Raw genomic sequence first — 15,452 nt, forward strand, 5'->3', positions numbered from 1 at the left:
GTCCACCTGTCTCAGCCTCCCCAATGCTGGGATTACAAGTGTGCGCCACCACGCCCAGCTCCTATAATGTCTTACATTACACCAAAAAGAAAAAGAATGCATCTTCGCTTCAAGGGGAAGCATATTATCTAAACTAGGACTGAAGAAGGGCGAATGACCAGCCATTTTTTGCACTTTTCCAAATACTGAAGAAACTCTTCACAGCAGACTAAAGTTAGCTTCCAAGAAGAAAACGTTGATGGAACAGATTCTGTCACCTACATTCCCAGAGAAAATGACAGACTGAGCAGGCCAGCTCTGTGGAGGCCAAGAATGAGAAGAGCTAGCTAAAATCTTCTGTTCTGTGTAAGCTCCAGTGTTCAAAGTCTTCATTGTGTTTATTCTGGGTTGGCTGAGGTTGCTGGATTTGATGAAAGCACTTTGCCAGCAGGGCTCTGAGGTCTCCCACTAGGCTTATTAAATGGACAACAGCAGACCCTTTCCCAGCTGCGAGTGGCCGATCTTTCAACATTTGTTACTATTTAACGCCTCCACCAACAGCAATGGTTTTGCTGAACTTTGGTATTTCCTTTGGCCTCTCTGTAATTCTCCTGCAGTGTTATTACCTTTCTCTATAAACTCTTCTCTTTCTCGGCACGGCCATTATAAATGTGAACACTAAATACTTAATATGCCCAAGGTGTATGTCACCCCTTTACAATTTCTTCTCTCCTATAATTTCCTACTATAGGGCTCCATGGTCTCTGCCAACCATTTCGACTGACTCTATCTAAGCAAATGCACTTATCTCCTTTCCTAAAACAACCGAATCCCCAAATGACATGGCTCTCAATTGCTTTTCTTATCAAAAAGTAAACTCTCTAAAACACATAGTCCCAGAGAAATGCTCCATTTCTGCAGAAATGTACACTTTCCATTAAAATAATATAATGATAAAAGTTAAATTGTTGACAACTGTTTTTATCACCACATCAATATGAGGTTTTTAGGAATGCTCTTCCCATACCTGACTCCTCTTCTAAGGATACCGCTCTCAAGATAAACAAAATGAGGCCCAGAAAATGGTAGAATTGTTGACCATCCTTCACTGATTTCCCGAAGTCTCTTTCTTTTCCATCTCTTACTATTATGGGACAATTTTAAAGTCAAAATTATAGAATATATTTATCTGCAGTTAAATCTAATGGCAGATATTTTTTCCCACTTTGAGCGTCCACGCCAAGCAGTTTGTACTAAGGAAATCCACCGAAGCCTGATTATGTTGCTTGACCCAAATCCTCCTGCTGCCGTTCAACTGTAAATACCAACTTACGCTCAAGGAAGCGGCCTTTCAAACCAGTTAGATGACAATGTAGAGTTTACGTTCTACGAGCAGAGACCAATTAAGGGTTCTGCTAGCACAGGCAAAAGTTAATGTGAGAGCAGATCAAAAGCAGATACGTATTTTAAAAAGCATTTACTTTTCAGTCCATACCTTTAATTAGCTGTATAACTCCAGGGACTATAATCATCAGAATTGCTGTGAGCTTGCAAAAGGTTAGGAAAATCTGAATCCGGGCACTCCAGCTGACACTTGTGCTATTTAGAACCATCACTACAGCTGCAAACAAACAGACCAAGTTACAACAGGCAAATTCTCAGGGACATCAAGACAGCTCTGTCCTTATTACCCAAAGCGCAGTCTGCAGACCAGCCATGTTGGTGTTACCTATGAGAGTCTTAGGAATGAAGAACCTAGAGCCCTGCCCCACACCAAAAGAAGGCAAATCTGCATTCTAACAAAATTTCCAGGTGACTGTTGTTTTATTTTTGAGATATTAGGGATGGAACCCAGGGTCATTCTATTTCCAAGCTAAAACCCCAGCCCTACTTTTTATTCTTTATTTTGATACAGGGCCTCACTGAGTTGCAAAGGGCCTCACTAAGTAGCTGAGGCTAACTGCGAACCCAGATCCTCCGGTCTCAGCCTCTCAAATGCTGGGATGACAAGCGTGCACCACCACGCCCGGCTTCCAGGTGGTTATTAATGTACATTCAGTTGGAGAAGCTTGGATGTTACCTCTTGACAGAATTCCTTTCTTGCTCTTTGTATCTGTCAGTAAGAATGGCTGTGTAGTGTAGCACTTTAGGTATCACATCAAACTTACTTTTTGTGTGTGTATTGTAGCACTTTAGGTATCACATCAAACTTACTTTTTGTGTGTGTGTGAGTGGTACTGGGGATGGAACCCAGAGGCATTCTACCTCTGAGATATACCCCAACCCTTATTTTTATTCTTTATTTTGAAACAGGGTCTCACTGAGTTGCAAAGGGCCTCACTAAGTAGCTGAGGCTGTCAGCTGCAAACCATGATCCTCCTGTCTGAATGAATGCTGGGATTACAAGAGTGTGCCACCATGCCCAGCTCACATCAAACTTAGCTTCTCCCAACCAAACCCTTAAGTCACTAGAGAATACAATCCGATTGCTGAATTTGACTTTTTAGTTTAACAGGGCAACAATTTCCTACCTCAGTGATGGCACTTCAGCCAAGGTAGATCACACTCAAAAATAAATAAATAAATAAATAAATAAATAAATAAATAAATAACAAAACAGCAAGGTGAAGAGAAGTTGGCTGCAGTTTTCTCATTCACCCTCAGGTTAAGCCTTAGCCAGCATCTTTCTTTGGGTTTTCCCTCTCCACCGTCCAATTAGCATACGAAAGGCTGACTTTTAACCTAGCCCATAAGTGTAGGCTTCCAACATATGTTTTGGGACTTGAGCAAAATGTCACGAGAGTTTCCAGCTTAGGATGCACACTGGAGCTGATGCCAGCAGAATTCCCCATTCTTAATGATGCTGCCCACAGTCTCCCAAGCGGCCATCATTGTCTACCCTTTCCACCTTGTGGGCCCCAACACTTCAGTGGTACTCATCTCTGTACTGCCGGATTCCAGCTCCATGCCTGGCACATGCAGATAACCAACACATTTTTGTGGAATGAATGAATGGCTGGATCCTTATAAAAAAATCTAAGGCACCGGTGAATGGCAAATACTCAAAGACCTTTCTCCTCTGTTCTGCTGGAATGACTGGGGTGATACTTTTTTCAAAATTGTATGCACCATGTTAACACACACACGCGCACACACACACACACACACACACACACACAGAAACAACAAAACAACTAGCTTTATTCCTGATAATATGCTTATCTAAACTTTATTTTTATAAAAATAAATTCTCCCCTAAAAAAGGCCAAAAATGTATAAATATATTTCTCACATGGAAAAAAAAAACACAGAATTTTTATAGTTAAAATAACAACTGAAGCTGGGCATGGTGGTGCACGCTTGTAATCCCAGCATTTGGGAGGCAGAGACCTGGAGGATCGCAGTTCGAGGACAGACTCAGCTTCTTAGTGAGGCCCTCCGCAACTCAGTGACACCCTGTTTCAAAATAAAGAATAAAAAATTGGGCAGGGGGTGTAGCTCGGACGTCAAATGGCCATGGGTTCCATCCCCAGACCCACACACACAAAGAAAAAAACTGATACTGGGTAGGTAGGTACAGATTTGTAATCCCAGTACTTGGGAGACTGAGATTGGAGTCCTTCCTAGGACAGCCTCAGCAAGTAGTGAGACTCTCTTTAACCTAATGTTTCAAACTTAAAATGAAATCAGAATGAAGGTGTAACTCGGAGATAGAATGCCCCAAGTTCAATCCCTAGTAACACACACACACACACACACACACACACACACACACACACACACATAGCAACTGGAAGTTTTTCTTATATACAATGAGCCATTTTTTTGAGAATAAATACAGACATAAAACAAGCTTTCAATTTTGAGTAAAATTTGAAGATAGGAAAAAAATAAAGGATCCAGAGATCCTCCATTAAGTGAAGTAGGGGGTTAGTAATCAGGAAGCATTTTAAAGGACTCAGGATAAAAGTGATGGGAAAAGCCAGGGCTCTGACTAAGCCCCTGGAGGGAGGGAGAGATCAAAATCCATCCCACCCATGTTGAAGCTGAAACCTTGAAGTCATAGCGGGTTCATGGTCAATGTCAGTGCATTATTTTATCAGAAGTGACAAAAAAAACCCCTATCTGTCCCCAATAAAAACCATTTACATATTGAAGATAATTTAATGTTCTGTTCCCCTGTCATCACTCAGGGATTCCTCTTCTTTCTCTATGCAAATGGCCATGAGATAAATGAACTGTCATAGGAAGATCATTATTTTTTTAATTAAAGAGGTTCGACTTTGGCAGGACAGAGAAAAACAATTGGCCTCATACGTCCACGCTCAGCAGAGGATCACTGTTTTCTTTTACACAGACAGAACTCCTAAAACCCAACACACTCCTCAGCTCTGAAAGACTTAATAGGAAAAAAACTCTTGAGAGAAAAAGGAGAAAGAGAAGAGGAAAGGAGATGGGCAGGTAGAAAGAAAGGAAGGAGGGCAGGAAAGGGGGAAAGAAGAAGAAAAAAACAAAAAGGATTCTTTTTTTTTCTTTCTTTCTTTCTTTTCTTTTCTTTCTTTTTTTTTTTTTTTTTGTTGTTGTTGTTGCTTGTTGCAGTACTGGGGATTAAACGAGGGGCATTCTACTTCTGTGCTACACTCCCAGCGCTATTTTTTATTCTTTGTTTTGAAACAGGGTCTCACTAAACTGCAGCAGGCTTCACTAAGTAGCTGAGGCAGCCTCTCAAGTATTAGGATTACAAGCATGTGCCGCCATGCCTGGCAGGAGTCTTACTTTCAATAGAGTGCAAGTAGCTGGGTGTTGCGCTTACCCTTGTAATCCCAGTAGTTGGGAGGCTGAAGCGGGAGAATTACAGGTTCAAAGCCAGTCTGTGCAACTTAGCAAAACGCTGTTTCCAAAAAAGAAAATGAGGCTGGGGTTGTAACTTGGAAGCAGAATGCCTCTGAGTTCAATCTCCAATACCCTTCGTGCGCGCGCACGCGCGCACACACACACACACACACACACACACACACACACTAAATAAATAACATAGGTAGAATGCCTCTGAGTTCAATCTCCAGTACCCTTCACACACACACACACACACACACACACACACACACACACTAAATAAATAAATAAATAAATAAATAAATAAATAAATAAATAAATAACATAGGTAGAATGCCCTCTGGACTCAATCTCCTGTACCATGGGGGAGGGGGGCAGGAATAGGAAATAACGAGTATTGAGTTTTCTTTATTTTTATTTTTGGGAGCATCTGGGGATGGAACCCAGGGGCATTTGACCTCTGAGCTACACCCCTGCCCTATTTTTTATTCTTTATTTTGAAACAGGGTCTCACTAAGTTACGGAGGGCCTAAGTAGCTGAGGCTGTCTGGGAACCGCGATCCTCCTGTCTCAGCCTCCAGAATGCTGGGATTACAAGTGATCACCACCACATCAAGCTGAGGGTTTTCTTTTATGTTTTAAAAGTTTTCTTAATCAAATGGAAGACCAAATCAAGTGCATATTGTGAATTGATAACCTCACCTTGCTTTTCTCTTAGATAAGTAAAACAAAAATTCTGGTTAAGATTGATTTTCCCAGAGGGTTCTCAAAACCTCGTTTTCTGTGAGCATCCAGACAGTGCCCTCTTTATCTGGTACACCAAATTCCAGCTGCCGGGAGCCTCTGGGACCCTGCAGCTGTAGCTTAATTGGCAACACGGCAGGGGTGTGGTCAGCGGAGGCCCTGCAGGGGCTGTGACTGCTTCTTCACCAAGTGTCCTTACAGAAAAATGGAAGAGTGCATGCTGCCTATCAAACAATATGGAAAAGGGATTTGGTATTCACTAAATGCAAGAGCTCTCTGTGTTTCTAAAATAAATATTTAGCCAGGCGTGGTGGCCACGCTTGTAATCCCAGCATTCGGGTGGCTCACAGACAGCAGTTCACAGACAGCCTCAGCTACTTAGTGAGGCCCTCCACAACTTATTGAGACCCTGTTTCAAAATAAAGAATAAAAAAGTAGGGCAGGGGGTGTAGCTCAGAGGTCGAATGCTCCTGGGTTCCACCCCCAGACCCGCAAATAAAATAAAGTAAAATAAATAAAATAAGTCTCTACTTTTTATATACATGTGATCTATCCAGACTGTAATAATAAAATGAATTTGAGCCACCTCTCTGACCCTCATTTTACTCTCTTTGAGTACAATCACTAATTTCCCACATATAGAAATCATATTATATCAGTTTGAATTTTTTCCTTTTCTTTTCTTTACTTATTTATTTTTTAGCTTGCCTCAAGTTTTTACCAAAATGAAAATGCGGGACCATATACTTTTTATTTACTTATTTATGATGCAGTTTCCTAAGAACTGAAATGTAGCAATGGAAGCTGTATCTATAAATCCCGCAGATAAGAAAGACACATCGGAAGCGAGGTGTATGTGAAGAGGCTGTTTAGGGGCGTGTTCAGGATCGACGCTGTGATTTAAGGACTGGTGAGTATTTCTTTCTGTACTCTTCATAATTCAAGCTGGTTTTGAAGACAGAGATTACAGACTCTGAATATACTGGGTTTTCTCTCAAGTTCAGATTTTTTTTTTTTTTTTTGGCTTCTGACTTCTGACTGCTTTATGCTAAACTGATAAAATACATGAATGCTCTCTCTCTCTCTCTCTCTCTATATATATATGCTGCATGGTAAGATAAAATGGGTAGTTGCATTTTGTAATAGCTTCTTGGGTTTTCTTCTGGTAGTTTTCATTTCTTGGGTACATTAATTTCAGAGAGGATGTTTAACAATATAGACCTTTTTTTTTCTTTTTGTGGTACTGAGGGTGGAACCCAGAGGGGTTCTACCTCTGAGCTACGCCCCAGCCCTATTTTATACTTTATTTGGAAACAGGGTCTCATTAAGTTGCTGAGAGCCTCACTCAGTAGCTGAGGCTGGCTTTGCACTGGCGCAATCCTCCTGTCTCAGCCTCCCAAAAGCCAGGATTACAAGTGTGCACCACCACGCCCGGCACCAATATAGACCTTTAAACAGCAGAGAGCCATTCTAAATTTGCAACCTCACTATTGGAAGGAAATAAAAATAGTGAGCAACAGATATCTGTAAACCATTTTTTATGGCAGACATTGGGCAAACACTTCATATGAATCATGTTATTTAATTCTGGTGTTCATGGCATGGTTTACAATCTCTGGCCTTTTTCCAGATAAGCAGCTGAGACTCAAGATACTATTTAACTTGCCTTTCTTCACTTAGACAGTAAGTGTGAAGATAAGATCAGAACCTACCTAGTCTAACTTCATAACCCATGTTTTTACCATTACTTCATAGGTAGAACAAGGAGGAAGACATTCACAAGAGACCTATGACCTCACTAGTATACCAGCTCTTCCACAATGACAATAGCCCTTCCTCTCCCAAAAGGCCACAGTCCTCCTTAGCTGGGATCTCAAGACACTTTAATTCCACATTTATTTATCATCCTCCTAGAGAATATGCTTGTTTGCAGTCTCTGTATATTTTAATACTATGTATACCTGCTACCTAGAAATTGGCTGTGTTGGCAATTTAGGTACAGTAGAAAATGAGTAGGTCTACACAAACTTTTAGATGCGTCAAACAGAGCCACCCCATGTGCTGTATTTGAAACACTAACACAGAACTAGTCCTGGACTCTTTCATATTGTTTAACGATGCCAGGAGAATAGGGTTTTGACAAAGAAAACTGCAGTGATACATTTGTAGAACTGGCTGTTTTCCACACTACAATACAAATGCTTTTCTTTGTTTGTTCCTCTGAATCACTCCCACAAGGTCTGAGAAGTCGTAGGCAGCTCCTAACTCATCTATATAAATCAAACTAGCAAAGGAATTGAGACTCAGGGAGGGTTGTTAGTTGCTGATCAAGGCCTAGATCTCAGTCTCAAAGAAAGTAATCTCACGATAATATTCTGCCCTATCAAGTGATTTCTTATATAGGGTCTAGTTTTAGGAGACCCAAACAACAGATGAAGCATTATCAATACAGTGGACAATCTATTTCCATGCTCACTGGACCAACAAGAGTAATGAGAATTCATGGTCTTCTATAGAAAGTTCCACAGGAGGTAACGGGAGGTCTGGGCTTCTGGAAAACAGGCTAATGTGAACATACGAGGTTTTCCCATTAAACTTTCACATTCCTAGTGAGTGTGGTGGCACTTGCCTGTAGTCCCAGCGCTTGTCAGGTTTAGATAAGAGGTTTGCAGATTCAAAGACAGCCTCAGCAACATAGCGAGACCCTGTTCCAAAATAAGAAATAAAATAGAGCAGGGGGCGGAGGGATGGAGATGCAGATCAGAAACAGAATGATGGCCCTGGGTTCAATCTCCAGTCACACACACACACACACACACACACACACACACACACACACACACCTTTCATGTGCCTGATGTTTACCAGAATGGAAAGGATTTTATTTAGGTATGCAAAATTTTTTCATCCTTTAATTAGGTAGTAAATTTTAAGTACAGTACTTAAAACAGGAGGGCAGATTAGCATTCAGTTAACTCCAGCCCCACTATCATTTCTCCAAAGGTTGGTTAATAGTTCACAATATTTGAAACTCTTTGTGCTATAACAAGACCCGGCAGGTTTGACCTTTTTTTACACATAACTAGATATTTTAAACTCTGTCTTCCTCAAGGAGCACAGGGTAGCAATTCATGCAATTAAACTGTTTTCTACATCTCAATAACCTTCCGCCCTTAACAGACAGAAAATCACCTATAGTCACTTTGGAAAATAAAAGATGTAAGAGATTTGCCCCCAGGTAAATTTCTCTTTCTGTAACTCCATCTCTACCCCCTGTTGCTGGGTTAAAGCTGAAATCTTCTTAAAGACAGTTTGACTTTGCCAATTAAGCCATTGATTTAAATTACTTCCCACCGAGTTAGAAGAATATTCTGATTGTGGGAACACATTCCCTTGTCAGAATCTCTAGCTTATAAAACGAACATCAGAATTTATAAACTAATATTATAACTAGTGGCAAAAATAGAAGGAAATATCTAGGTTCACATCAGACACACCATTTCTTTGCTACCCATTCTAACACCAGTTTTTACTACAGAGGTTTAAGTTTCCATTTGTTCCTAAAAATATAAATTTTCCCTTTAAAATGTTTAATGAAATTGTGGGGTGCAGTGACACAGTCTTGTAATCCCCGCCCTTGGGAGGCAGAGACAGGAGGATCGTGCAGGTTCGAAGCCAGCTGCTCTGACATAAGAGAGCCTGTTTCCAAATAAAAATATAAAATGGGTCTGGGAGTGGAACCCAGAGAAGGGTTTCCAGGAACCCCAGGACCACCAAAGAAAAAAAAAAAAAAAAGAAAAAAAAAGAAATTGGACAATTAGTCCAAGACACACAACTAAGAAATTGTGACATTAATTTCCAGTTCTAGGTATTGTTGCCTCCAGTGACCTATGCGCACTATACTAAATGGTTCATCTCCCCCAAAACTCAGGATCTTAGATTTAAACAGCTTATCAGACAAACTCTTTTTAAGACCAATTTCTCTGCTACCTGAGGTAATTGAGCTAACTAATCTTCCAAATTTAACAAATATACACATTCCAGTCTTTTCTGCAAGAGGAAAAAAAATTCTCAGACCTATTGCCATAAATCAGTAACAAATCTTTAGTAACACATACAACAAGCTCAGAGCTGAGCCATGAGCTTGGAAATATAGCAGTGCCAACATCTTTAGTCTCATACAAGTTCCAATGACATTTTCCCCACAAGAAAATGAAAACCTATCATTTGCATTGTGTTCCTAATAAATTATCCCAAAAACATTATATATATTGTCTCATTCAATATCATTTAATCTACGCAACACCCTGTAACACTGGCATGACTGAGAAGAATACCCAGGTACAGCACGGTACAGTGACTTGCCCTGACATCTGTAGTGTGTATCAAGAAAGAAATGATTAAGTAGCTATTCCATTACCTCCCCGGAACACAGAAAGATCTACTGTGAGCAATTTTCTTTTTCTTTTCAGAGATTCCACAGAAGAATAATTGTGTGTACATGTTTAGAGGATAAAGTAGAAAAATCTAGAATGAACCTATGAAAATTCAGAAACGTATATACCTAACACCAGAGATAATTTACATGTAATTCCTAACACTTGTCTGCAAACTACACAGCTTTCTCTTGTCAAAAAGTACACTCATTATTCTATTTGGTGTTCTAGCAGAACACTTTAGAACAGCGCGTTAAACATTCTTTCCATGAGTTTGCAATTCGGTTTTTTCTATGTAGCTTTCTATTTCTGAGTGGTTAAAATTTAATCAGATGTGATCATATTATTCTTAAAATAGTGATCCTGTTAAGAATTATTAGCCTTTCCCATAACATTCAAATATTTTTGGTATCTGAAGTTTTATAAGTTAAAGTCAAATTTGGCTTCATTTTTACTTTGGTAATTTTGTTCATATTTCTCCTTTTTTTTTCTTTCAACTTCTAAAATCTATGCCCATTTGGTTAAAAAGAAAACCAAAAACTTCTACTTCAGAACTGTTAGTAATTACCAAATCTTGAAAGAAACTTTTTATCGTGGCCAATAATAATGAAACCTATAACACTGAGACTGATTATAAATTGTATGAACACAACATACACACCTGCCACATAAATATAACTTTATGACCAGAGACAAGTTATAATTTAGTATTTCAGTGAGGTAGGATAATATCCCATTCAAAAAAGTCCACAAAATAACTGGGTTTTCATTCTTGAATCTTTTTCATGTACAATCACCTTAATATTTTACTAATAAAGTAGTCTTTACTGGTCTATTTTGAAAGATTAGCTAAAGTCTCATTCATCCAAGACAAAACGGACATGTATTATAATAGCAGAGACCACTCCAAATCTGTATCCATTTCTATATTTTCCAACACAAATTTGGAACTGTAAGCAAAGGAGCACAATCTACAGAACACTGTTACCACGCAAAATATCTAAAGAAACTTAGTGTCTAATTATCTTTGTGTTGTTTTCTTCTTATTTATGTTTATACTTATAATACTTACTTATGCCCACAGCTGTAATGAGCTTGATTGCGAGTTCAGGAATTTCACATTGAATAAAAAATGGTTCCAAAATGTAGCGTCCAAATGCCAGGGATATCACAGCTGTAGCTGCAGGACTAAAAAAAATACTTAGGTTAACTATAGGGAAAAATTTTTTTTTCATGAAAATATTGTGTGTGTGTGTGTGTGTGTGTGTGTGTGTGTGTGCATGTGTTGTGGTGCTGGGATATAACCCAGGGACTTTCTACCACCAAGCTACATCCTCAGTCCTATTTTTTATTCTTTATTTTGAAACAGGGTCTCACAAAGTTGCAGAGGGTCTCAATAAGTAGCTGAGGCTGGCCATGAACTTACTATTCTTCTGTCTCAGCCTCCCAAGTTACCAGGATTACAAGCATGCACCACCACACCTGGCTTCCTTTCATAAAAATAATTCTATCTTGAGGTATTACTACTTAGTATATGGAATATGTTTAATATGAAAGTCTAAAGTCTATAATCCTCAGAACCCTATATTTAATCAAATTGCCATAGATATGCCAGATGAGATATTCTCTGGGACATTGGTGGCTAGTTTTTAAATGATCTTGAGAGCATGACTGGGAATTATCAAGTTTGCTCTTGTTTTTCCAATATTTCACACACACACACACACACACACACACACACCTCCGCCTTTAAAAACTTAGTTTTGTATGTGAAATCCTAGCTGGGCCTTACAAGAATCAGTCTTCTTTCTCAACAAGTCAATAATTAAACTTCAGTTACAGTCTTAATTGTCTCGATCTAATGAAGTGGCAGGGAGAAGAAAGAAAATAGAACTCAAGATAAAATTTAACATTAATAAAAGCTTGCAAGCTAGTCATAGTGGCCTATGCCCATAATCCCAGGACGTGGGAGGCTGGGATAGGAGGATCACAGGTTCAAGACCAACCTCAGCAACTTTGCGAGACCCTGTTTCCAAATTAAAAATTTAATAGTAGGGCCAAAGCCCAGCTTGGTGGCTCACGCATGTCATTTTAGTACTTGAGAGACTCAGGAGGATCGCAAGTTCACAGTCAGGCTCAACTACTTAGTGAGATCCTCCAAAACTTAGTCAGATCCTGTTTAAAAATAAAGAATAAAAAAAATAGGGCTGAGGGTGTATCTTGGAGATAAAATGCCCTTGGTTTCAATCATTAGTACCATTAAAAAAAAATTAGGGCTGGGGATGTAGCTTAGAGGTAGAATGCCCCTTGACTCAATCTCCAGTACCACATAGATAGATAGATAGATAGATAGATAGATAGATAGATAGATAGATAGATAGATATAGATAGATAAAAGTTTCTTGCAAATATATGCCTAAATACTTGACACTGTTTTGGTCTTATCTTTCTAGTGCAAAACCTTGAAGCCAAGTGATTATTTTTAATTCTGTTAAGATATTTTTTATACAAAGAATATTGTCTTTTTTTTGTGTGGTACTGGGGATGGAACCCCGGGGCTTTCTACCTCCAGGCTACACCCACAACCCTCACTAAGGGCCTCACTAAGAGGCTGAGGCTAGCCACGAACCACGATCTTCCAGTATCAGCCTCCCAAGCGCGGGAATTACAACCATGTGCCACCACGCCCAGCGTACAAACTCATATATTATAAAGTTGTTCTTTCAGAATTAAAGCAGCATTTGATTATCAGCTATTTTGAAGCAGGAATTATGACTCATTCCAATTGAGATTTATCTTGCCACTCACCACTCAGTAGCAGTTTGCGGGATGAATAAGTGAATAATCTCTGTATCTGTGCTGCTGTAAAAGGAATGACCCGCACATGATAATACCAAGCAATTAGTCAAGATTACACAACCAAACACATGGCTGGAGAAGATTCAGGTCTCACTGTATCCAACTCCAAAGCTCAATATCCTTATGGGTTAGCATTCTAAAAGAGTAGTTTATGCATTTGAATGCTGAATATATTGCACTCCAAATAGTATTGACTTTCTTTTTTTCTTTTTCTTTTTTTTTTTTTGTGATACTGGGGGTGGAACCCAGGGGCTTTTTCTACCTCTGAGTTATACCCCCAGACCCATTTTTATAATTTATTTGGAAACAGGGTCTCACTAAGTTGCTGAGAGCCTCACTCAGTAGCTGAGGCTGGCTTTGAACCTGTGCGATGCTCCTGTCTCAGCCTCCCAAGCACTGGGATTACAAACGTGCGCCACCACACCCGGCTTAGACTGAAACTTTTATCACATTCTCAAAAAGAATTCATATCCAGGATGCACAGGACACTCACATAAGTAATATGTGATTACAAAAAGTGTAAGACCTGGTCTCATGTCTTTGACATGCTTATAGTTTGAACAGAGAAAACGACACAGATGCTGAAATAGTAAATAGAAATACAAGGTGCTAGCTTGACGTGGTGGCACATGGTTGTAATTCCCGCGCTTGGGAGGATGAGACAGGAGGATCGCACCAGTTCGAACCCGGCCTCAGCTACTTAAATGAGGCTCTCAGCAACTTAGTGAGACCCTGTTTCCAATAAAAATAGGTCTGGGAGTATAGCTTGGAGGTAGAAGGCATCTGGGTTCCATCCCCAGTACCACAAAAAATGAATGAATGAATGAATGAATGAACAGAAGGAAAAGAAAAGAAGGAAGAAAGAAAGAAAAGAAGGAAAGAAAGAAATACAAGGTGCTGAGTTCAGTGTCAAATGAGAAGCAGGAACTGCACCTTTTCGAAGAATTTAGACATAAAGAAATACCACATACTAGATTAAACAGGGAATTAACGTGGAAAAGATAAGGTACAAGTTGACCTTTGAAGAGTATGTGAGATTCAGATCATCAAAAAGGAGAAGAAGGTACATTCCAGGTAAGGGGATCTTAGAAAGAGAATAAAATATTCCTTTGTTATTACTTCATTATAACAAGTTTAAAGTAATGCAGAATTGTTTAAAATGAAAATAGTCTTGACAAAGAAGTGTGTGCTACATTGAAGCTCTCTGTTAAACAAACAAGAAAAAAAGATTTCTAACATTGTAAAAGTCATGAATAGTGCTAATGACTACTTATTAGCTCTGCCTTTGCCACTTATTGTAAACAGAATAAAGGTTCCCCTGAGCTCTGAGCTGTGGAAGTCTGATAAGTATACAGCAAGCAAGTGGTCCTCCTTATTTCTACTTAGCTTTGTAATCAGAAAATGCAAGTCACCTCGTATTGACACCTTAGGGACGTGACTTGCACTTTCTTACCCATAAGGGACTGTGATGCTCTTAAACTGCCCACGTGATGTCATAAGTCCCCTACAAAGTAGAAAACAATTCACTATTCAGAGTGACTTAGCACTATTTTCTGCCAAGAAGATTAGGAAGGGGAACACATTCCTACAACAATAAAATCAAAAGGTTTTCGCAATGGACTGCACTGATTTGTTTATAGGAGGAAATGAGTCATTTATGGGATGTAAACTTGATTTTTTTAAAGGATAAGTCTCGATGACACATGATTTGTTAGGCACAGGCATTCCCTAGTCACAGAAATGGAGCAAAGTTAAAAAACGTAATGACATAATCTGCCATTAGAAAACTCGAAATCCTAGCATAGTTAGCTGCGTTTGGCTTGTCAAGGTGGATTCTGAAAGTTAGCATCTTTCCTAGAAATGTAAAAGAGAATGATTGAAGATTAAGGTTCAGAGCCAATGATAAAAACCACAAGAACATCAATCCAGAAAGGTATTGTATCACAGATAGCATGTCCTGAAGGGTACATGTTTACAACAGTTACATGACATGTATATTTCTGATTTGCTAAAAATAATCCCAGTGATTCAGAAGAATGAGGAAATAAATAGTTTATTTTTCCTGAAATCTTTATATGCTTACCGTATGACGAGCAGTTCCACCCAGACTCGTACAAAAGCTAGTAACGGGCCAAAGACTTCCAGAATGTACGTGTAATGACCACCGGATTTCTTTATGCTTGTCCCCAATTCAGCATAGGACAGGGCTCCTGTGAAATGGTGATGATAAAAAAGGTACAAATTGAATATATTATCAGGTCACCTAGCTGTAGAATGATAGAATGATGTTTCTGTTGGGTGCAAGGTAGGCCTTCCTCTAGTCCAAAAGGCGTCCTTACTTCCAAACAGTCTTCATCTAACTGTTGAGCCCCACCAAGTCCCTCTACTAACTTCTTCATATTTGAGGCCTATTTCATTCTATCGGAACAATGTCATTTTATTTGAAATATCAAATACAACCATATTTATTTATTTGCTTATTTGTTTGTTTGTTTGTTTGTTTGTTTTTGCGATACCGGGGATGGAACCCAGGGGCATTCTACCTCCGAGCTACACCCTAGCCCTATTTTTTATTCTTTATTTTGAAACAGGGTCTCA

At 39.3% G+C, this 15,452-nt stretch overlaps 1 protein-coding gene across 1 annotated transcript in view; it reads right to left on the reverse strand.

Moving 5' to 3' along the window:
- The window catches only part of SLC7A11 (solute carrier family 7 member 11), a gene marked incomplete at both ends in the record, with an annotated part of 86,181 nt that overhangs the window by 64,443 nt on the left and 6,286 nt on the right, over window positions 1-15,452 (reverse strand). The window contains 3 exons of the mRNA XM_080698050.1: window positions 1,475-1,600; window positions 11,068-11,183; window positions 14,938-15,064. Of these exons, the coding sequence (XP_080554176.1) occupies window positions 1,475-1,600; window positions 11,068-11,183; window positions 14,938-15,064 (369 nt within the window). The remainder of the gene's footprint in view (window positions 1-1,474; window positions 1,601-11,067; window positions 11,184-14,937; window positions 15,065-15,452) is intronic.

This window comes from Muscardinus avellanarius (genome assembly GCF_963383645.1).
Source record: "Muscardinus avellanarius genome assembly, chromosome: 6".
Taxonomy (NCBI): domain Eukaryota; kingdom Metazoa; phylum Chordata; class Mammalia; order Rodentia; family Gliridae; genus Muscardinus; species Muscardinus avellanarius.